General features: G+C 37.4%; 1 protein-coding gene across 2 annotated transcripts in view; it reads right to left on the bottom strand.

The window, feature by feature from the left end:
• LOC145687906 (uncharacterized) overlaps nt 1–22,543 on the bottom strand; it is a 65,238-nt gene that overhangs the window by 16,763 nt on the left and 25,932 nt on the right. The window contains exons 3-8 of one of the 2 annotated variants that reach the window (XM_081761454.1): nt 21,783–21,994; nt 20,305–20,455; nt 17,646–17,851; nt 15,090–15,327; nt 8,271–11,513; nt 2,135–2,308 (exon numbers count right to left, since the gene is read on the bottom strand). In XM_081761454.1, coding sequence (XP_081617580.1) covers nt 2,135–2,308; nt 8,271–11,513; nt 15,090–15,327; nt 17,646–17,851; nt 20,305–20,455; nt 21,783–21,994 — 4,224 coding nt within the window. The remainder of the gene's footprint in view (nt 1–2,134; nt 2,309–8,270; nt 11,514–15,089; nt 15,328–17,645; nt 17,852–20,304; nt 20,456–21,782; nt 21,995–22,543) is intronic. The other variant, XM_081761455.1, reaches the window with a different exon arrangement.

Genomic DNA, 22,543 nt, shown 5'->3' on the forward strand with positions numbered 1-22,543 from the left:
TCACCGCGCCACTACCTACCTAAAATATGAAATTATAGCTAAAAAAAAAATGTCCATTTAAATAACATGGTGAATTTCTTCATACCCCCATTAGACCTCCTACAAATTACAAATGTTCACTTTCGGCCATTTTCCTGTGGGTTAGTCCCGGAAAGCTACAATTATATGCCTAATTTCAACTTTCCACATCAACCGAAAATACCCATTATTTAAGTCAGTTCATGTAATTTTACATATTGGACACGGATCCCCACATTACAGCGTAAGCACATGTTTACAAACGACACGTAAGCAGCAGACGATACACAAAACCAGGAAGACACGAAGAACAACACGATGGAAACCAAAAAAGAATGAGCCACCTGAAGAGGACCTATAAAAGTGGAACCGCAGAAGACGGGAGGCATCAGTTGACCACTGATGGCTAACCTATAACGGCTCTGGAGGTCGCATTGGACGAAGGGACTCTACCTTACCTAAAATCCCTGGAGGCTGCCTTGAAGCAAAGGGGATTCCTAATCACAAACCATACCTCACGAGGCTGTCAGGAGCCGAGGAAGTTACTTAAGGTAAGTCGCTACATGACACCCCGGTAACTGCTATGAGCGAAAGTGTTTCTATATAAAATATTCCTTCCATCACTTCTGGTCATAAGGAATATTTAAGTTATTAACTTTGTAGAGACAAAGACTATTTTGTATTTTTTTAAATAAATAGGTGAAGGGCTAGACTCCCGGACTGTCATTGTCTCTACCCACACAAATTATTGCATGGTGGACGCGCCGGGACTGACGAAGTTTATGGTCGCTTGCAAATTATTGCATTATAGCTAGGAAATTAGGTAAAGTAATAGAAAAGATTCCCTCCCCACTGATGCAGTGACTAGAAAAACACTTTTAGTTGCATATGGTTTCGAGTTAGAATCCCGGTGGTAGAGCATTAAAAATTTGAACGCACTACGGTGGTTCAAATTCCACCTTAAACTATAGATTCACGTCTCATACAGCCCCGGTCTTGAAAAGGAACTCTAAACGGATAACAGCAACAGTAGAAAAGGAATTGAAAGGTACAAAATACGATTTAAAGATTTTCTTTTTAAAAAATGGACACAAAAAATAAAGAAGTAATGCTAATATTGAGAGGGAATACGAAATTAAAAGCATAGAAAAATTAGCCGTGAAAGTAATGAGTAATATAGATGGTTGAGATCAGGAGACAGTCTGTGGATAGACTGCTAATGTTTCTTCTAATCTCTTTCTGAGACAAGTGAAGGAATCTGGGGAGACGACTTTGAATATACTTGCGTGAAAGGTGTGCTCGAATGTACTGTTTGATAGGATGTATGTTCTAAGGCAGATAAACGAGGAATCTGAGCGCTGCACTGTTGTTGTTGCACATCTAAAACAGAAGCTCTGCGATCATTTTCAAACTCAACCATATATGACGTGACAGTTTGTTGCTGCTATTTCCGTAAACAGGCCAACAGATACAAGGAGCAGCTTAGTGTTGGCAAAATTTATTCTGCCTCTTTTCTCCCTTCTTTGGCATTACTGTTTCTCTGTATCAATGCTCGGAGTGAAAAGTTGTTCTCACTTCGTACATCAAAGCCAGCTGGAATTATTGATTCGTATTTACGTCCTTTGTCACCAGCGAGGACACTATATAGGACGAGACCCACAGTTTAAAGAGGATCTGAATCATTGTAATGCGTTCGATGCTCTCCCACAGGGAATGGACCCCAAAACCTCATGCAGCAACGACATATACTCAAATCACTAGACTAGTGATTAGGCTAAGTGACAGACGGAGAGCAATGGACAATTGGTCCACTTTTAGAAGGAAAATTAGATAGGAAGGAACGTTATTACCCGAATTACGGATTGCATATGTGTGTGATCTTTGTGCTTGATGTGCCAGTCAGGTCGATAAATAAAAAGTAGGTATTATGTATAGTGAGAACGTCTGCAAAACCTATAAATTACCAAGAAATCGGGCAGGTCCAGACACACAATCAAGCAATTTTCCCCAAAAACAAAGTTCACTTCGCAACTACACGCATGGCCAGAACATCCAGTATTCTACAAGGAAGTCAAGAAGAAACGAGATTTCACGAGAGATTGGGAATTGAGTTTACCTTGATCCTTCCAAATCGACAATGGAGCCAGCTGAACTCCATCTGAATTCGTTTCTATCAAACTATGTCGAAGGACAACAACACTCGCATGGCGCTTCACTCGTGGCGGTGCAGCAGGTCTCAAGTCAAGATCATCCCTTGAGCCACGGCGGAGCTGTACTCTTGCCACCAGTCCTGAAAAGTTAATAGCTAAATGCATGACAAGGGACGAGCAGGACATACAAGGAAACATGCAATTATATCTTCACAAAGGGTAATTAAAGAAAGAAAAAAAAACACGGAAGGCGCATTATGTTGTATGATGTACTAAAATTTCACTGATAATGAAAGCATGAGAAAGTTTATGGTCGATTTAGTTAAAAGATTTTTAGTTTCGGAGCAATAGCTATGGGCAGTGGCGTATTTACGATTTTGTTTCAGGGAGGAGGGGGGAGCCTTTGCTAACTTTATTCCTTGACACGTGAAAAAAAAATTCTGCAAGATATTTCATTTACTTTAATATAGTAAATAAAATTTCGGGGGGATTAAGCCCGGAAGCCTCCTCCTTAAATACGCTACTGGCTATGGGAAAAGTACCATGAGCAAGGATTCATAGAATTACTACAGCCATGAGTTTCTATTGGCATGTTTTGTCTATGTTAATTATACCAATGTTTTCCAAGATAAGGACAAACACATCCTACAAGTACTATTTCATTAGATTTAACTCCGAAAACTAAGTCACTTTCAACAAAATGCGACAAAAAGAAAAAAAATAAAATAAAATAAAATAAAAATAAATAAATAAATGTCAATTGAATGTGACTTTTTTTCTAATGTTCATTGAATGCACTTTGTGAAGACATATTTGAACGTGACGTAAAGCAGTACATCGCTCTACATGCAAAGTATGGAGACGATATAAACACTGACATTCAAAAGCGTATGTACAGTCGATCAAAAATATTGTCCTTCTAATGAAAACTGTATATGTGAATGCTGGTGTTCATAAGTACCATTCAAACTCCGAACTTTTTTTTTTTTTTTTTTTGGATCAAAAAAGCCAATATATTTCAGACAAAAATTTTCTTGTACACCTTATATCTGGAGAACTACATATAGTGTAGCCAAACCCAAACTATCACATAACTCAGTATAATCTGCTTATTCCTTAGAAAATACGAAAACTCGATTTAGGGGCCGTTCAAAAATTGTGTGGCCCCTGATCCAAAAAGTTGGCCAAGATCGCAACCGTTTCATTCATTTTTGGTTTTCCTAATTTTCTTGTTTAAATCATTGTTTCCATGTAAAGGACAATAATATTTGATGCTGAATGTATAACTTCGTCACCTTCGTATCATACAACTTGTGACAAAAGCATGCGTTTTACAGCTTGGAAATAACAAAAGCTTAATGTAAAATAAAGAATCTCGTAGCTTACAAACAGAAAGAATACTCATGGATTACACTCTGTAGATGATGTTCAAGCTGCAAACCTGGCAGATAACTGTCTTTTAAGGTCTGACAATTTGCAGCTAATCTCAAGAAATTAATAAGCATCATACACATACACATGCATAGCTCACATACTTCACTTGGAATATTCTAGTTACATTACACATGTACAAGTACAAGAAACAGTATAAAGTACAATATTACATACCCATTGATATCGTTGGCTAATTATTAACTGTTTTGAAATGAAAGTCTTGAAGCTCGATATGTTTTAAAATATCGATGGGAGGGGCGTGGAGGGGACGAACTGAAAAATTATACTCATTTTTGTCGATTACCCTTGTTTTTATGTCATACACACTGTGTTCAAACGAAAAGTCACACAACTTTTACTTCGACAACAATTACTTCTGAATCAGCGCAAACAATGAGATCCTACAAACATGAACCTGTCTCTCTACGCGTGTAGCCTACTTAAGAAAGATGACAGGATTCGTGAATTCAATCCGGAATTTAATGAGAAAAAAAGATTCAACACTTGGAGCTTTATTTTATTCATTAATTAGGTTTGTGGGTTTTCAGCATCTATGGTCACGTTAGCCCGTCACGTATGAGGGATGACGTCTCTCGGCAAGCACACTATCCGAGGAAAGGGAAGGAAGGAAGCGACTTGGGGGACCTATTTGTTAGGTACCATCCCGGCGTTTGCCTGTTGTGACTGAGGAAAACCCAGGAAATCATCACATAGGATGGCTGGCTGAAAAAGCTTTTCGACCGAGTGTTCACCGGGAATCGAACCAAAAGCAAAAGTGTTAGTGACTACGCTACGCGGGGCCACATTCATTCCTTAATATACAGGGTGGCCTAAAAGTAGGTATACAGTCCCGTATTGACCGGCTCATGGCACTTCATATAATTTACTTATAGCAGGCTTTCCAATGCTAATGAAATATATATATATATATATATATATATATATATATATATATATATGAAATCAGGACGAAAAAATATAGGAGGTTTCGTGAAGATATGAAAAAGGAACATTTCAATTATCCAATAGATAGAAATTTAAAAAAGTCGCATAGATGTACGCTAAATAGATGTCACTGAAACAGAAAATTGGATATCAGAACAGGAATGACAGAACAGAAAACACAGAAATGGCAATGGAATACTGAAAGCGCCAAGGGGAGGACGCAAAAATACCATATGTCAGATGTAAAATAAAATCCAAAATGTAAACATTCTGCAGCTGGCGCTTTTAAGGTAAGATTTGACTATGAGTAACACATTCTACAATTATTTGCCTACAATTAGCGCAAAAAGTATTGATACACCTAAATAAATTACTTATAAGTCTTCAAAATCATTACTCCATTGAACTTTGTAATGGATATGAAGAAATAAGTTTTTGTTCTATTTTGTAGGTGTAGAAATACTTTTTGCGCTAACTGTATAATGTTTGGTGTAGTTATCTGTAGACAATAATCAGGAAAGAACGAAGCAGAGAAGAGTCTCCATTCAACCACTCTACTGTGGAGACAAAAGGCCCTCCAGCCACTAACACCTTATTTCCTTATGCTATTTTCACAAGTGGAAGTAGCAATGCGGCAAAAACATAGGAAGTTTCGTTAAAATGTAGGAAATATAGGAGCATTGGAAAGCCTGTTATAGCTATCCATACAAGGAGTGACTTATAGTTCCTTTATTATTTTTTTTTAAATCTCTTTTCATTCATACCTTAAGCTTGGAACAAACAGAAGCAAATTAACTAATTATCATATTAAACTAAAATGTCATACTTTGTAGGACTGTATATCTACTTTAGAGCCACCCTGTATATATATATCGACGTTGTTAAGATAAAACGTCATAAGCCTCATTTCCAACTTTTTTCAGGAGAGCAAAAAAACAACCTCAAACTTCCATTTACATCCTTGCAAGACGCATGTGTAAAGAGTGGTTTATTTGGCTTAATAATGCACACAAGCTTACAATATTTTTCTCACCTATGGCCTGACCTATAGTGACTGAATAAGATAAAATTCCACATTTTCAATTTTTTGAGAGTTACGACCTTTTACCTTAATATATATTGAATTAGGTACAGAAAATAATTTGAAATATTGCCTGCTTCCTAATAGGCTTCCACTCTATCAGATATTGAGAAGCCATAGTTCTAGTCAGAATAGAGACATATCTATATATTAGCATGAATTTGAAACAAATGTGAAAAATAATTTTACTCACGGATTCGATTTGTTATTTCCATTATTTCACAGTTTTTCTCTTACGTGTAAAATTTTAGTTGTTTCATTTATATATCATCATCTGCAAGCATCAATTTGATTATTTCTCACAAAAATTACCCGGCGCCGAGTTGGGGGCAGTAACGCTTACATTACGACCACGTTATCTGCGTATGTGTATATACGTAATATAATGGACCAATAAATTCTGAGTGCCACATGATTCATAATTTATATAGGACTATAATATATACAGGGTGGACCATTAAAACTAATATATATGAACCAGTATTTAGCGAAAGCTTGTATTTACCGTAATCATTTTAAGATTTCGTAAGATTCATATAAATGGAATTTAACCTGCATTAAGCAGAAATTTTCATGCAATACAAACCAACCAATCATTGTATCCCATAGCTCGTTGTTCACTGCGTTAATTTAACGGGGAATACAGTAACACACATCTGTTCTTACGTTCAGTGACTTGATTTCAAGTTTGAACGCTTTAAATAGTCAAGAATTCTTAAAACATCTATGTAACCCCTTGCTATTAATTTAAGAACAAATTCGCCAATTATATGAGAAAATGGAAGGAATCAACAATTTTTTTCAGCACATCTCTTATAGATGCAAATTGAATGAAAATTCGAGTGAAAAAGTAGTAAGAAAAAATGAAATCTTTGAGTTTTACGTCCCACGGTTCTGCCGGTTAGGCTAAAGGAGACGGTGATGATGAGTGATGAATGAAATGGTGGAATGAAGAAAGTGGGAGGAAATGGGAGAACCCCGAGAAAATCCACGCACACGGTGTTTGTCCACCACAAAGTTCACTTGGCGGGGAAAAAGTAGTAAGAGCAGAGAACGGGGGCGTGGTGCGTCAGCGGGTCTTGTGGTAGACAAACACCACGTGCGTGGAATTTCTTGGGGTTCTCCCGTTTTCTCACATCTTCAACATCACCATCGTTCCCGTTAGCTTCGGAACATAATCGTTCATGTGATATTTCTTTTGCTGGTATTTTTTGAATAAATTGATTATAGTGAAGATTTCACCACCTTAAAGTAAATCAGATTACGGAATAATACATAAATTTGGAGGCTGAATTGGCATGGACTCAGACACCAATCTCTCGCATGTCAAGCATTGGCCTACCAACTAATGGGGCGTTTACACTTGGTCGATTTAGTCGCACGACTAAATCGACTCGGTGCATTTGCCACTAAATCGAAGCAACTAGGCCGAATCAGATAGATGGATGTGTTCAATTATTTCAACCACAGAAAATAGAACGTCTTTCAATTCAGTTGCCAGTCGATTAGTCGCCTTCGATCAACAAGCGATTAAGTTGAAGTCTCGTTTACACGGTCGATTAAGTTGAAAGTGACGTCAATTCAACTGAATCGAACGCAAATCGACTAAGTGTAAACGCCCCATAAGCTAGCAGTCAAATGACTAGTTCTTCTGTTAATGCGTTTTAGTCCTCAAACCTCTACAGTTTAGCCATCTGTTGATAAGTTGTAGAAGCAATCTAACAATGGACGATAATGCAGTTGAAGATTCAGCAGGTTTCATATACAATATATATATATTACATGAACGAAATATTAATCGACACAGAGAAACAACGAAATAAATAGTTCATATGAACTTATTTTTTAAAAAACTTTAAGTCAGTTTCCATCATTCATCGACGTGTAAAGAAATTAATTTACTTTAACAGACAGCGGTATCTACACTCATGTCCAAAATTATTGTCGCATGTCTATAAATATGTTGTTGTAGAAATATAATTTGATAAAGAATTCGCCCGGTATTTCTTATAATGTTAGTATGTGTATGATTGGCAAAGACATATATGTGGAAAATTTCATGTCAAAAGAGCAGTAAATAAGAACAATAAAACAAAAATAAAACTTTCTTCTCCATTTAGCAACATTCTACTCCATTTTACTCATTCTAATTCTCGTATTTATAATTTTTTTTTCTATGAAATTTACCACGAATATACATTTCCCGATTATACACATATTAGTATTAAAAGTACCCTGCAAAATCATTATCAAATTATATTCTTACAAGAAGACAGTTATAGATATGCGACAATCATTTTGGACATGAGTGTACTTTAGGTTAGTAGAAACAGAACTTTCAAAACAAAGAATATAAAAATACGTAGAATGAAGATAATCGTGGAAGCCGAAAGAAGGCATGGACATAAAGTTGTTCACTATATGCTCACGTAACCTGGAAACTAACAAGGTACCCTTCTAAGCAGACGTGAGTTCTGCACCACTGAAAAACTGTACCCAATCAGAAAACAATGTTTCTAAAAGATATCACTTTTGAATATGATCATACAATCACATAAAAAGAATTTCTCTATTTCAAATAACTGTCCTCCTTTCTTACCTTAATTTCTAAATTACATTATGTTAAAGCTGATTCTACATACCGTAACTGCGGGCATCATCTTGGATGTTAGCGCCATCATTTCCTATTCCTTTCTCTTCGCGTTTAGGCGTCCCTTGATTAGCTGGTGAAGAAGCAGGAAACGGTGCCGTTACCACTACGTCACTTCTCTCAGTTCCAGACTGAGGTAGTTTTGCTTCCGACATCCTTGCCTCTAACTCTTTTCTCTTTGCAGCATGGAATGTAAACCCACCGTCCGTTTCATCGTCATACGCATCCGCTTTGGACAAGTCTTTCCACTTCTTGTCTTTACTGCTTTCCGAAGAATCTTCGTTATCCTTCGCTAACTTTACATTCCCTTGCTTTAATCCACTAAAAGGAAAACAACCACTATTTTCATCTGTCTCTTGTGTCTGACGTTTTGCTTTCGGGGGAACAGGATGCGAAGACGTATTCGACGTCCGACTTCTAGCTTGTGAATTCGACGGATTATACCTTTGTACGTTATTAAAATTATTATCGTAGCCCATAAACCCGTGCTGTTTACTAGCTGCTCCCAATTCTATCGTGTTATCAATTTGTTTAGGACTGATATTCTCGTTGTTCTTTGCTACAGGTTTAGTGTTCTCAACATGATGCGCCGAAGATGCTCCTTGCAGTTTACTGCGAGACTTATCACAGCTAAACTCAAGTTGTTGCCTGTCAGTTGGATAGGACACCGCGGATGAAGTATTGTTTGACACAGAAATACGAGTAGGAGTAACATGAACACGCTCCGCCTGTCTTACTTCACCACTAAGATCGCTTTGTTTTGCAGATTCCTGCTGCAGCCAAATTGGTTCATAGTCCTTTACTTTATTTCCAACTTGAACCTGGTTTGATGATCTACTGTTTATAGTTACTTCTTTTTCTTTGCTAATTGCCTGTCTGAAACTATTTCGTCTTTCTCGTATTCCTAACCCACCTGCAATCGTATTGATTTTCCTTTGAGCTTCTTTAGCTAAGTTCTGCAAAAACTGGTTCTGTAGATGACTATTACTAGATCTTTCAGTCTTCACTTCCTCCACAGGTTTCGGTTCTACATGGATAGTTACGTTGCTACTCAAATAGTCTTTTACAGTTTGTTTGACACTTGGGGAGCCACTGTCTTGGCAGGAAATCCTGTGGTGAACACTGCTGCTATTTTCATTGACAGATTTGATACCAAAATTATTTAAAGATTTTCGGGGCTGTGGTTGGGGAATTTTCTTACCAATGTCATGACTAGCACTAACAGAAGCGATTTCCGATTGTTGGTGTTGAGGTGGAATACTTTCTTTGAAGTAACTTAAACTCTGGGCTAATTCCCTTAAGTTAACATAATCAGGAGATTTATTCTCGGTTTCGCCTGGTAAATCTTCAACTGTTGATTCTAAGCTACGTGTTCTGCGTGGTTCAGTTTGATACTCTGGAGCGCTACATGTGATTCTTCCCCGTTTTACATTCCCATGATCTTTTCTATCTAAAGATGACGATTCAGCCTGATTTGAAGTATCAACCCACAATATATCGTCACGTTTGCCTCCACTAACAGGAGTAAGAGATGCTTTTACGTGAAGTGCTGCCTGTTTCCCACCACTTGAGTTGCCACCACGTCCTCTACCGAAGCTTTTATCTGTGCATTTTTCGTTTTGTACATGACTAGTTTCTATTCCACTTAGCTCCTTCCCAAAGCCTACTCTGTCGTCAGATTTCGTAACATAAGAATACGTTGGTAATTTCTGTACTTCTATGTCTGCATTCGCTGATAATCCCATCACAGAATTACAATTACTGCCATCGATCTTTGTTGATTTAAGCCTTTCTTTCGGTGATCTTTTTGGGGGCACATATGGTTTCTTTTCTAACACCACCTTGTCTCTTTTAATAACTCCACTTTCACAGTCCCTATCACTACTACTTACTACAAGCGATTTATCGCTTACGACACTTAAGGGTTTCAAATCCTGATTTAAAATTGGGTATTTCGTGGCTACTGATAACTTGTTAGATTCGACACTGCTTGATACTTTCAAAGATTTACTACGTTTAACAGGGAGAGCTGGTTTAATGTCCGCCAGATCGATATGTCGATTTTGTGAAAGTGTTCGGACGCACATGCCTTTGCCGTCAGACACTCTTAATATGGAAGCGCGTGCCTTAAACGGCAAACTTGCGTATGTTTGATCAGAAGCTGTAATTTTCTTTTCTTCTAATTTAGTAGCACAACCACCAGTCACTAAAGGGTTAGCATAGTTCTGACTACAGTCGTGGTGCTGTTTCAGTATAGCTTTACTTGATTCGTTCAGGCTTCCTTTGGAGTCCTCACTCGACTGACTTATTTCTACAGTACTACTATGTCCAGTTGGTGATGACGGACTGCTGGATTTTTGCAGCAAATGCGGTTGACTTACGTTAAGTGGAGATATTTTTAACTTTTCGTCAAGACCAAACTGATTAAATTTAGCTGGCTTTCTCACGGCACCAAGGGAATGACTTCGTGTTACTTGCTGTGAGGAACGTATCTTTGTAGGAGACCCACTTGACGTAACGCATGCTAACGATTGGGTATTTTGTGATTTGTTTTCTTTACTCACATGGTTACGCTCAAATAACGCCTTCAGTTTCGCAATTCTTGGTTTCTGAGGGACACTTCCTATTGGTAAATTCGAATAGGAACTTAACACTTCCAGTTTGGGGCTGTGCTCAATCTGATTCAATCGATCTGACGAAGATGATTTACAGCTGACAGGAGTATCAGTTTTCGAATCAAATGCTTCTACATCACCATCAACAGTGCTTATGTGATCCACAGAACCAAACATAGCTGGGTGTGACGTTATTCCCGGCCGAACTCTTTGGGACTTTTCCGCGAGTAACAGAGTATTTTCATAAGTATGTTTCAGATTCGTTTCGCTTAATTGCATTTTCTTCTTTTTCTCTGATACTGCAATCGTGACCACGCCATCCGAAGAAAATGTTCCATCCGATTTCTGGGAACTTGTAACAGAAACTGTCACACCTGGACTACCAGCTTCGCAAGCTAACTTTTCGATGCAGCGTTGCTTTTGAGACAGGTTTTCCACTTCCTTTTCTTGCTTCGAAGACGCAACACGTCCTTTCTTCTTTTTATGTGGCAGAGGCGGCGCTTTATTAGGATCATGTACTGCCGTACTGCTGGACACACTTTCTGCACTATCTTCTTGTTCTGCTTGTGATTGTTCGGCGTTACATGAATTACCTTCTTTCTCTTTGCTGTCTTGTTTCTCTATAAAGAACACAGAAAATACAGAAAATTAGAAAAATCGACTGATTTATAATGGGGAATTAACAAATTAAACGAACTTCATGGTTAGAAGTAATTCGAACAAAATGCATGCCTTTTTCCCATTTTATCAAAATATCTGTACAAGCAAAAAAACAAAACCGAAAACAGTTACCTAGAACCTGAAAAAGAATGAGAGCTTCCATCATACTACTTATGACTAAGAAAATATGTTATAATCTGTTACAATGTAAACCAAGATGAGTTTCTCAGCTGTAAACATGGTCTTAAATATCACACCATTTAGCACTACACTTCAGAAAATTGTCTGGTCTCAAAATTTTAACTTTTCTAAAATAATATCCTTGTCGAAGAGAAAAAAATAACATGAGATTATTTTACTTCTGGTTACTGTTAAGAAAATAGAAAAACAGAAGACATCCAACGGATATTAACCGGCCGTTAATTTAGTCCAATACGATTATTGCACACTTCCTTCTGACTGTTTTAGTTCACCCCAAATCTCCACCAAAAGCGAGAACAGGTTATTAAGCAAATGTTAAAATTATCAATATAATACTTATTTAGCTAGCAGTAAATTTCTTGTCGGTTGATGAGTGAACAAACTGCATGAATTTATTTAAATTCACAAAAGGTTTGAACTAAACAGCAAATGTTGTGATAGGGGCAGAAAAAATAAATATTTTTTTTCTTCCTTGATTGTATCTAGCATGTCAAAATTAGTGCTCATACAAATTTTTTGCAACTCGATTGTCAGAAAAATCTATTTAAGGCCTCCGCCCTACATAAGATTTTTATGCCAGACTTTTACTAAGATGTATATAACAACTTCTAATCAAAGTAAAAAAACGAAAGATTATGTTAGCACATTATATCAGGGCTCACAGTGGTCTGGTCTCTTGTAAATAGTTCAAAAGTGACCAAAAGCACACGAAAAACTGACCAAAAAGTAACCAAAATTCCATCATGCCCCTTTTTTCCTTTGTCTGATCTCTCTGTTTCAACGTTTCTTCTTTACTTCTTCTTTTTTGAGCTTCCTCCTTTCTTAGGTTTTCTAAGTATGCTTTGTAGTTACGGTAAGCAGACTTAGCAGATGTAAGAAGCTTCTAACTGGAACCAGTTTTGGCCTATTTCTAAATTTCTTCAGCCCAGACATTATATTTAACGTAGCATTGAGAGTTCTCAAAGCCATGAAATATTCAAATTCATCACTTACTCTTAAGAATATACAAGAAGCATAACACAAGACGAACATGATGAACCACAAAAACACACACACACACACAACGTTGAGCGGAGCGTTAACTATTACGAGAGAAAAAGAAAAGACTATTATGATAGAAGAAAGAATAGACACAGAAGGGTTCTCAACCTCACCTTGAGAGCTTAAGCATCCACCAACCATCCACTGTGCTTTAGAAAGAACAAAAGCTAAAGTGAGAATAAAGCTGACTGTTTCACATGTGGCAGCAAGTACTGAAGCTTTCAGAAGAGTAATGAGTAAAAAGTTTCTGCCTTTTTTCCATTTACTTTTATAATATTTTTCTTACAGCCAATGCAAAACATAAATCACACGAAAAAGTCGCTTTACCTCCCAAAAAAAAAGTAACTTTTAGTGACCAACTTGAAAAAAAGTAACTTAGTTTAAAAAAAGTGACTCACTATGAGCCCTGTTATATATATATACCAGGGCTTATAGTAACCCGCTCTAATAGTACTTGAGAAAAATGTATGAAATGTTCGCATTACATTGTCCATTCTCGTGCAAATAGCCCGGGTCGGGTACGCGAGAGACGACAGGTGGAAATGAAATTTCTTGTACCAACAATGTCAAACGTAACATTTACACTGCTGTTGACAATTATTTCATATATATAAATATATATATATACTGTATATATTAGCATAATACCCGTTCTTCGGACGGGGAGAATAAGTTTCATTTTGAACATAAAGGGCCGAATTTGGATTTAAACGGCATCAGAAGTGTCACTGTTCATCTCAGCGATCCCGAAAACTAGGGATTGCACACTAATATCGGTCATTTTCGATCATTTTTATATATCTGCCCCCCCTTCCCTCACCCAAAGTTGTACCATCAAAATGAAATTATAAAAACAATGCCAGGCTCGAACCTCATCTGTGTTCAAAATTTGATCGAGATCAGTTGGGTGATTCAAGAGGTGTGAAATCACATAGTCACTTTCATATTACATATATACTCTAATGTTTTATAGGTACATATATAAGTTATAAGCTATTTTAATGTTTTTGTGCGTATTCAAACTAGATTTAACGGAAGAAAAGCCCATGTAACTGGAGTTCAAACGAGGTAAATATTGTACATATACTCCAGTTAGAATGTGTTTGAGTGATTATTATTTACCACCGTGCAAATTTCAATTTTCTACGTTTTCTCAGGTATTATTGGAGAAATGAACACGAATTTGAAATGTACTGATGTCTATCGAGGTGGCGATGTCAAGTTTATATATATATATATATATATATATATATAGAATAACATAAGAAAACTAACTTTTTCTGTTGGGAAAATTTCAAAAATTTCCTTTACATTTCCATTTTGGGGTGTGTACTAGACTTTTTCCGAAGGAAAGGCCACTTAATAACAATTCAAGTAAGATATACAGGGTGTTCCGAAAAAACACCGATAACGTTTAGGAGGTGATTCCTGACACCAAGGTAAGACAAAAGGTACAGATCAACCTGGGCGCACAAATACTTCCTTTCGAAGTTGTAGGCTGCCGAAAACACGAAAAAGGGAACTTTAAAGGTCAACAGCTCCAAAACTATGGGACCTGCCGTAGTCGGGTCGAGACTTCACTTAGGAACTAGTATGTGCCCTACCCAAATATCAAAGTTTCAGAATCCTGCGGTACTTCCGCAACAATTTTTATAGAGGAAGTTGGTGAGTACTTGAAATTATATGCCCTTAGCCAAACTCCCTCTATAAAAATTGTCACGTGAGTACCTTAGGATTCTGAAACATTGATATTTGGATGGGGCACATATTAGTCCCTAAGTGAAGTCTTGACCTGACTACAGTAGGTCCCATACTATTGGAGCTATGAACCTTTAAAGTTAAGTTTTTCATGTTTTCTGCAGCCTATAACTCCAAAATGACGAATTCCTGCACCCAGGTTGGTCTATACTTTTTGTTTTATCTTGGTGTCAGGAATCACCTCCCAAACGCTGTTGTTGTTTTGAAACACCCTGTAAATTGTCTTCCTACTTTAATTAAAAGTTGTATTTTTCTTAGTCTATGATTTTGCCACATGAGAATCTTTCGAAGGGTGGAAGTTTTCAAGACATGTTTCTGCCATGCCAATGGGAATGTCAGCAGCGAAGTTATTTTTCCCCGTTACGAAAAAGGCAATCGAGTTACTAAAATTTGTATGAGCACTTATTTTGACATGCTGAATAAAATCAAAGAAGTAAAACCAGCAGCTTTTCCTTGTCCCCATCCAAATTGATTGTAAGTTCTTTTTCCTAGTGATAAGATCTATGCCGGTAAGGAAAACGAAGGAAATTACTTACCATCCCCTTTGTTCTCAACACAAATAGTCTCGTACACGGGCTCTTCTTTCGCAAGTGGCATTCCATTCATATCAATGTTCTCATAGGGATGCGAATCGATCATACGGAGTTGCTCCTGGAACAGCTCCTGAACTGCCTGATGCACTAACACGTACTGATCCTTGGTCTGTACCATGGCTATCCGCTGCTTTCTCATATCCCGTACTAGGTTGTACAAGCTGAAATCCTTCGTTAGTTTCTAAAAAGAAAGAAAAAAAAATACTTCAACATATAGGAAACTTACATCACAAAATATATATATAATGTTATAAAAAAAAGCCAGGAAAAACTTTTGATTATGTCTGAAAGGGTAACGGGAAATGAAATCATGTTCTCAGAACTCTTAATGTCATTTTTTATGAATAAGCAAGATAAGAAAGTCATTCGCAAGAACTCTTTTGCTTTCTTGAAACACTCCATAAAAGTTTGGGACTCGCCTGAACACACTGACCATGATTTTTGGTACTGCATATTCCTCTACGATAGGAATGGCCCGAAAATTTCGGATTCGGGTTATCCGGTTCCAAAACCGACAATCAGATACCTGGATCCAGAACCAAGAATTGGGTATCAGAAACAGAGGGCTGGATATCGCGAAAGGTGTCCAAACTCCAAAGAACTAGAAATTTGAAAAGGCATTTGTTTGACTGATAGTATTTTTCATTTGAAAAAAGTGACATTACAAAGTAAAGCATACAGAGTAAAATCATGTTCGAAGGAACATTAGGAGCTAATCATACGTACTGACCATGATTTTTGTTACCACTGCTGTTGTAGTGGAGTGCTCTGTCATAATTCCTTTGAAAAGAGGAATAAACAATGAGGTCGTTTATATGGCATTTATATTTCATCACTTTTCTCTCCGAAATTGCCATACGGCTTTCTTTTTCTTCTCCTGCCATCTTTATTCCTTGTACTGAACTCACAAGTGTTTCCCAACAAGTGCCCTATCTCATGTAGTATTTCCAGCTCAACGTTTAAGTGACAGGAGAAAAAGAAAGAAAGAAAAAAAAAGGGTTCGTCTTTGGAGGAACAATGGTTAGTGTGATACAATCATGCAAATTAGTATTAAATTCAGATTTTCTTGAAAGGGGACGCCAAGGAAGTTTTAAGTGTGTTAAAATTAAGGAAAAAAAACAAAAAGCCAAAAAAATAAGTGTTAAATTTAAAAATTGACACTAAAATAAACCATCTATTCGTTCTTACACGCACAACAACAAATGCTTAATTAGATGCCTTTTACTGTTAACGTTTTCCATGATGCATTTTTCAGGTCTGGCTCTCACTTTTACGTAAATTTAAGATAATAATAATAATTGCATAAGAATGTCAAAGAGAGACAGGAATGGGAAATGGTGGAAACTTCATAGCGAGGAACTGCATAATTTATACCGTTTATCATTCTACTTACCGATTTCTCTAATTCCTGAATACTAATTGTACTTCGACTCTGGAGAAACTCGTAACTGGTGATGAGACGTGGATCCATTGTTATGATCCCAAGACTAAGGAATGGAGGCACAGTTGTTCTCCCCGGCCAAAGAAGTGCCGTGTGTGCAGAGGTCTGCACAGAAACAAATGGCAACAATCTTTTGGGATAACGACGGAGTTCTCCTGGTGCACTATCTTCCAGTTGGTGCAACGATTAATGCATCATATTACTGTGGTCTCTTGATGAAGTTGCACGAACACATTAAGGACAAACGTCATGGTAAGATATTCAAAGGTGTTCTGGTTTTGCACGACAATGCCTCTCAACCTCACACACCGCATCTGAATGACAGGACACATTGGCCACCCTAGTCTTTCAAGTGTTGCTTCATCCCCCTTATTCGCTGGACCTAGCTCCATTTGATTATGATCTGTTCCCGAATCTCAAAAAAAAGCTCGAAGGTCAGCGTTTTCAGAGTGTTCAAGCGGTAACTGATGCTACAGATGAATGGTTACAACAGCAGACAAAAGACTTCTATTTACAAGGACTTAAAAAGTTGCAGGACAAATATCGCATATGCATTGACCTAGTAGGAAAATATGTGGAATAGTATGGGTGTTTCAGTTTCCTAGCTCAATTTTTTCTGGGTAAGACTCAATCTTTACCAGCATCCCCTCGTATTTAGGCGTACTATGGTTTATTGATATTACCCTTTTCTGTTTAGGTAAAGGGTCTTTACGTAAACAAAAGTAGCCTACTGACCTGAACATTAATTAAGGTCCATGTATGGAGACTGCAAAAGAGTATAAAATATTAATTTACTGATAACAATACTAAACATTATTTCCAAAACATCTTCATTTAACATCTTCAAATCCTTTGGTGTCCCCCTTTCCTGACACACTTGTGTTTTAATCATAACTATTTTTAATTTAAAAATTAGAAAAAACTGACAAAGAGTACATCATAAAAACATGAAAGAAAACTTTTAGGAACGTTCACCATGTTCCATCTGTTGTTACAAAATTAATGACAGCTTTAAATTCCACCAAAGGCATCCATCTCATTAGAAAAGGTTTACTCACCCCAGCACGAAGTAGTCCCCATACGTAGTCGATAGCACAGATTGTTCCAGTTCTGCCACACCCAGCTGAACAATGAATTAATACTGGAAGAGTTTCAGATGCTTGGGTATCTCGAACTAAGCGTACCATATCCAAAAGGGGACGAACGAGCGGAGGAACGCCATGATCCGGCCAAGCGGAATAATGAAATTGGCACACAGTTCGATCTGTAACAGGTACATGTTTATATACAAATCATAATATTACAAGAAAGAAAAAAAAGAAACAAAAACATATGCTGCTTGTTCTCACTTAACAGAGATGCACAAGAGCCCTTCCGATTACATCGAATTTCGCTATTTTCTGATATAATGGTAGTATTCTACAATAATTGTGTAACGCTGAAGACAAGACAATCAATATTAAATTTAAGAAGTTGTTTACGCTCAAAGTTTTTACTTTTTATTTAATGTGAAAATAAATATGGATATCTATTCGTGCTCAGGTATGTCCAGATAAAAAATAAATAAATAAATAAATAAAAGGTCGTCAAAACTTAAATATTCATATGCAACAAGCGTCAACCTGTTTTCCCTCCAAATCATGTGGCCCTAGCCCTTTAAGTTGTAATCCAGAGGTACAGGATAGCGGACGAAAAATTTGCCCGCCTCTCTGCTTGCTAGACGTAGCAACCCGCTTCAAGTGCACGCCGAATGTGTACTAAAAAGAAAAATAAGCAAGTCTGAGGTTCACCTTTACAGAATTCGCTGGATTCACGTTGTTCGTTAACATATACCTGTGCCCATTTCAGAATGTTCATGCATAATAGTTGGATCATCAAATGTTTGATTATTTTATTATCTTTAATTATTGAACAGTTGTTACACAAGATTTTATGTGGAGTTATTTCAATGTGCGTTAGGCGTAAAACCGGCCTGCTGGGCTTTATTTATTATTATTATTCTCTCAATGCAAGCACGAATTTCTTCAATAATAAGCAAGCATGCGTGTAAGATTCTGTATTCTTATAATATGTATGAAATCCATTTGCAAACGTTTTCATTTACTTCGGGATTTACCTATGGTGCCGTCACGATCAGCAGAAACTGACCACTAGGACTTCCCTTTAGCATGGTGCATGTCTGTACTGTAGCAGACACAACGCCAGAATGGGCTGAATTACACGTTTTATGGAAAATAATTTATCATCAAGAGAGTGTTACTCCGTGAAGGAAAGGAGAATAACATCCAGGCAACATTGCTATTTCAGAATAGACAAAGTTATTCACGAAATAAATAACTCTAAATTCAGAAACAGATACACGCATGTCCTACTAACTACACACTTTCTCTTGATTATAACTGAACACTTAGTCTAGTAAACGCGGAAACTAGTCCATATAAAAACTAGTGATTAGAAAGCTTATTGGTCCATTCTTGTCCAGTCCGTGCCTGTTCACTCTGTTGACGCCGCTCGCCCGTTCGCTCAGCGTAAGCGCAGCTCCAATGGACCATGACGTCACTCTTCTCTGATGTTGTATCCGACGCCCGAAGGTCCATGAAGCGCAGTGGCCAAGGCTTCAGTCTCAAGACATCGGCCTCCAAGACGACCTCTAGTGAGAACTTCTGGTTATGAAACCAGATCCTACGGAGTGAGATCTCAGAGACGGCCATAAGAGGTAACGAACCCAGGACTTCAACGTCCAGAGCCTAGCAGCGACAGCGTCCCTAGAGAAGCAGGAAAATGATCTCTTGTGAGTTCGACCTAAGGACTTCGGCATTTGACATCAAACCTCTCCAAACACATAGTACGTCATTAATATGATAATTAGTGAATGTGCCTGCCCAGATTTCTGTGCTTGTGGTATGCAGATCGTCCAAACGCATGTGAGTAAGCAAAACAGTTTTTTTTTTTTTTTTTCCAAATGTTCTCTAAGGTTCACGTTTGAGGAGATAAAAGTTACTACTCCACACACTAGCCTTGCATTGGCGTGTTTAATTATGTTCCAAATACTGTATTAGCCTTCAGCTAAAGGAACTCCCGATCTAGCCGCGACTATTTAGAGGTCAACGAGTTAATTTCAATCTTTATTTGACAAAATTTCATCATCCCATCATCTATTTTGTAATAAAACGTACAAAACCCAATATCTCATCTTTTATTGGAAAATCCAGGCATCATTCTGATGAGTAGTTTATGAATTCTGAATAATTTACAAAATAAGAAATCATTACTCTTACGTAACAGGTAGATATCTTGTACTACTATATGCAGTAATTTACAACAGGTATGTTATAGTACGTACGCTTCGTACTGAATTGGTTCTTACAACGAATATTTCATATCGTTATTTTGGCTGCACTACCAGACATTGGTCATTTCAGTATTGTATCACTACAAAATTAAGCGCAGGGTACATGATTGAGCTGAGTTTCCAAGAGTCAAACAATAACCACGTCAGGCAGACGACAGGAATGAAAGTTAACCGTGAATTCGTCCAAGTACGAACGTGTGGCTTTTTTTTAGTTCACTTTCAGTATACGCTACAGTAAGTTACGTTCCAAGGAGAAAATTATGAAAGGCAAACAGAAAACCTAGTATAACTACACATTCACATACAAAATGACTATGAATATATTATGGTTAGTGCTAAATATGTAAACAGGCGTAACAGAATACCTTGAGGACTCTGATTGACCGTGTATTTCAGCTGCATTGTCCTCACTAAGAAGTCAGGGCATACTTTGGAAGCCTTAATAAGCTTAATTGTCACCAGTCCAAACTGCTTCTCTTCTCCCTCCTTCTCCACCCAATAGTTCTCACATTTGTGCTGAAAGAAGAGGGTAAAGGAAATTAAAATACACGAGAGAATGAAGCATTAAAAATAATTGAATTAATCCTTAAGAGTAGAACACACTTAGTCATGAAATTACCGTACGAAACAGAAACTTACTATTAAGAGATCGACTTCTATTTTGCAAAAGAAGTATTGCAGGCAATGCTGATCCCACAGTATGGCTCAAGGGACTCGCCCAGAAGCATATATCCGTTCATACTCAACGTCGGTTACAAACATTTGTGCATTACTACTATTCACCTCTCGTTGTAAATAGACATAGACAGACAGAAAGCCATATCGATTTAAATCGCAGAATAGATCCTTCGAGATTTTCACCAAGCCAAAACCAGTAATATTACGATTAGGTCCCCAGCCCGTCACGGCAATATGCCTAGGCTATATTATGTTTTTTCCTAAAATTTTCCTCAGCCAATATCATCTATTTTTACAGGCTTACAAGTAGTCAAGTAATTGCCCTAGGTGCGTGTGATTCTGGGTTTAATTCCTCAGTTTCCATTTACACCCAGTTAAAAAGGTGACCAACATAAAATATTCAAGTGGAGCAGATGGAAATCCGTTAGTAGTATATTAATATCATTACCAAAGCCTACCTGAACCCAGAGGCGGATCCAGGACGGACTTCTGAGGGAGGGGGGGGGGTTGTAATACTACTACTTAGAGCTACTTTTAAGAGCTCAAACTCTGAGATGGGTTTTATTTATTCATATAAAATAAGAAAGTTTCCTCTTCCGGGGGAGGGGGCATCCCCCCGCCTGGAGCCGCCACTGCCTCAACCACTCAGTATAACCATAAAATCTCTGCCCACTATTAGCAAACCAAATCTAATATATGAAAGTAGTACGCTTCATTTGATTTATTAACAGCATCAATCGCCAGCTTCGATTGGTTAAAATAACAAAAATTAATAATATGATCCGTTAGTCACTCACTTTTAACTGTTACTGAAGCGTTCTCTGATATATGTCATTTTCGATCATTTATATATATATATATATATATATATATATATATATATATATATATCCCCCTTCCTCCAAGTTGCGGGGCTGAATTTGGATTTAACCATTTAATTTATTTAATCGACTGTACAGTAGGTAGCAAAGCAGTAGGTGACGAATAAATTATCAATTTTATGATTCCCAATAACGTATAATTACGTTCTCCGTACATCAAGAAAACTACTGAAATTCATCCTACAGCTGTTGACAGACGGACAAAAGAGATGGTGGGAATCAGAATTACTGATACTAGAATTAAGCAACAAAACTAATAGGATTATTTCTTAATGTACACTTACCTTTCCCGATTCCTTTTCATTGCATGCCATAATGATAACCTGAACCTCACATTCGACCACCATCCTCCAAAAATCGTTGACGGTGTTTGGAAGTGGTCCCTGGCTAGCAATGTACGCCAGGGAACCACTTGCGCCTTTAATATAATTGGCATTGATGTAGTCGCTACCTGGTATTCCGCAATAATCCGAAAGCACTACACGAGTGTAATCAACTGAAAAGAAATACAATGAAAATGCTGTATTACTTCATAAAGGAAATATAGTCAGAACTATTTAAACTACTTTACAATTTTGTTATCTAAATAACAAATTTTCGGCAATCTAGAATGCTATCTTCTTCCGAGCTATAGCTGCGACAGGGAAGGTCCTCTGCATAGATTTCAACAGCACATTAGAATTCCAAACGCTTTCAATGTAGGGATACAGGAATGAACGAACTCACATGATGCTTCTACAAGTATAATATAGATATTCATAGATTTTAGGCATACGTCTTTACATCTCTAACCTAAACTAAACCAATCGAAAATTGAGCACCGGTAACGATTAGTAATTTGGAAGAAGGACGCTTGTAACAAGCCAATTTCCTTATAACCACAGGTCTCGCTCTCTCTCTCTGGAACATCATGTCCGTGGGTTTTCTTGGGGTGCTCCCGTTTCCTCCCACATCTCATCGACCAATTGTTCCATAATCATTCACTTGCCTTAATCATCGTCTCCCTTAGCCTTACGGGCATAATTGTGGGACGTTAAACTGAAAT

The sequence above is a fragment of the Thermobia domestica genome, chromosome 6 (assembly GCF_964235325.1).
Source record: "Thermobia domestica chromosome 6, izTheDome1.hap1.1, whole genome shotgun sequence".
Lineage (NCBI taxonomy): Eukaryota > Metazoa > Arthropoda > Insecta > Zygentoma > Lepismatidae > Thermobia > Thermobia domestica.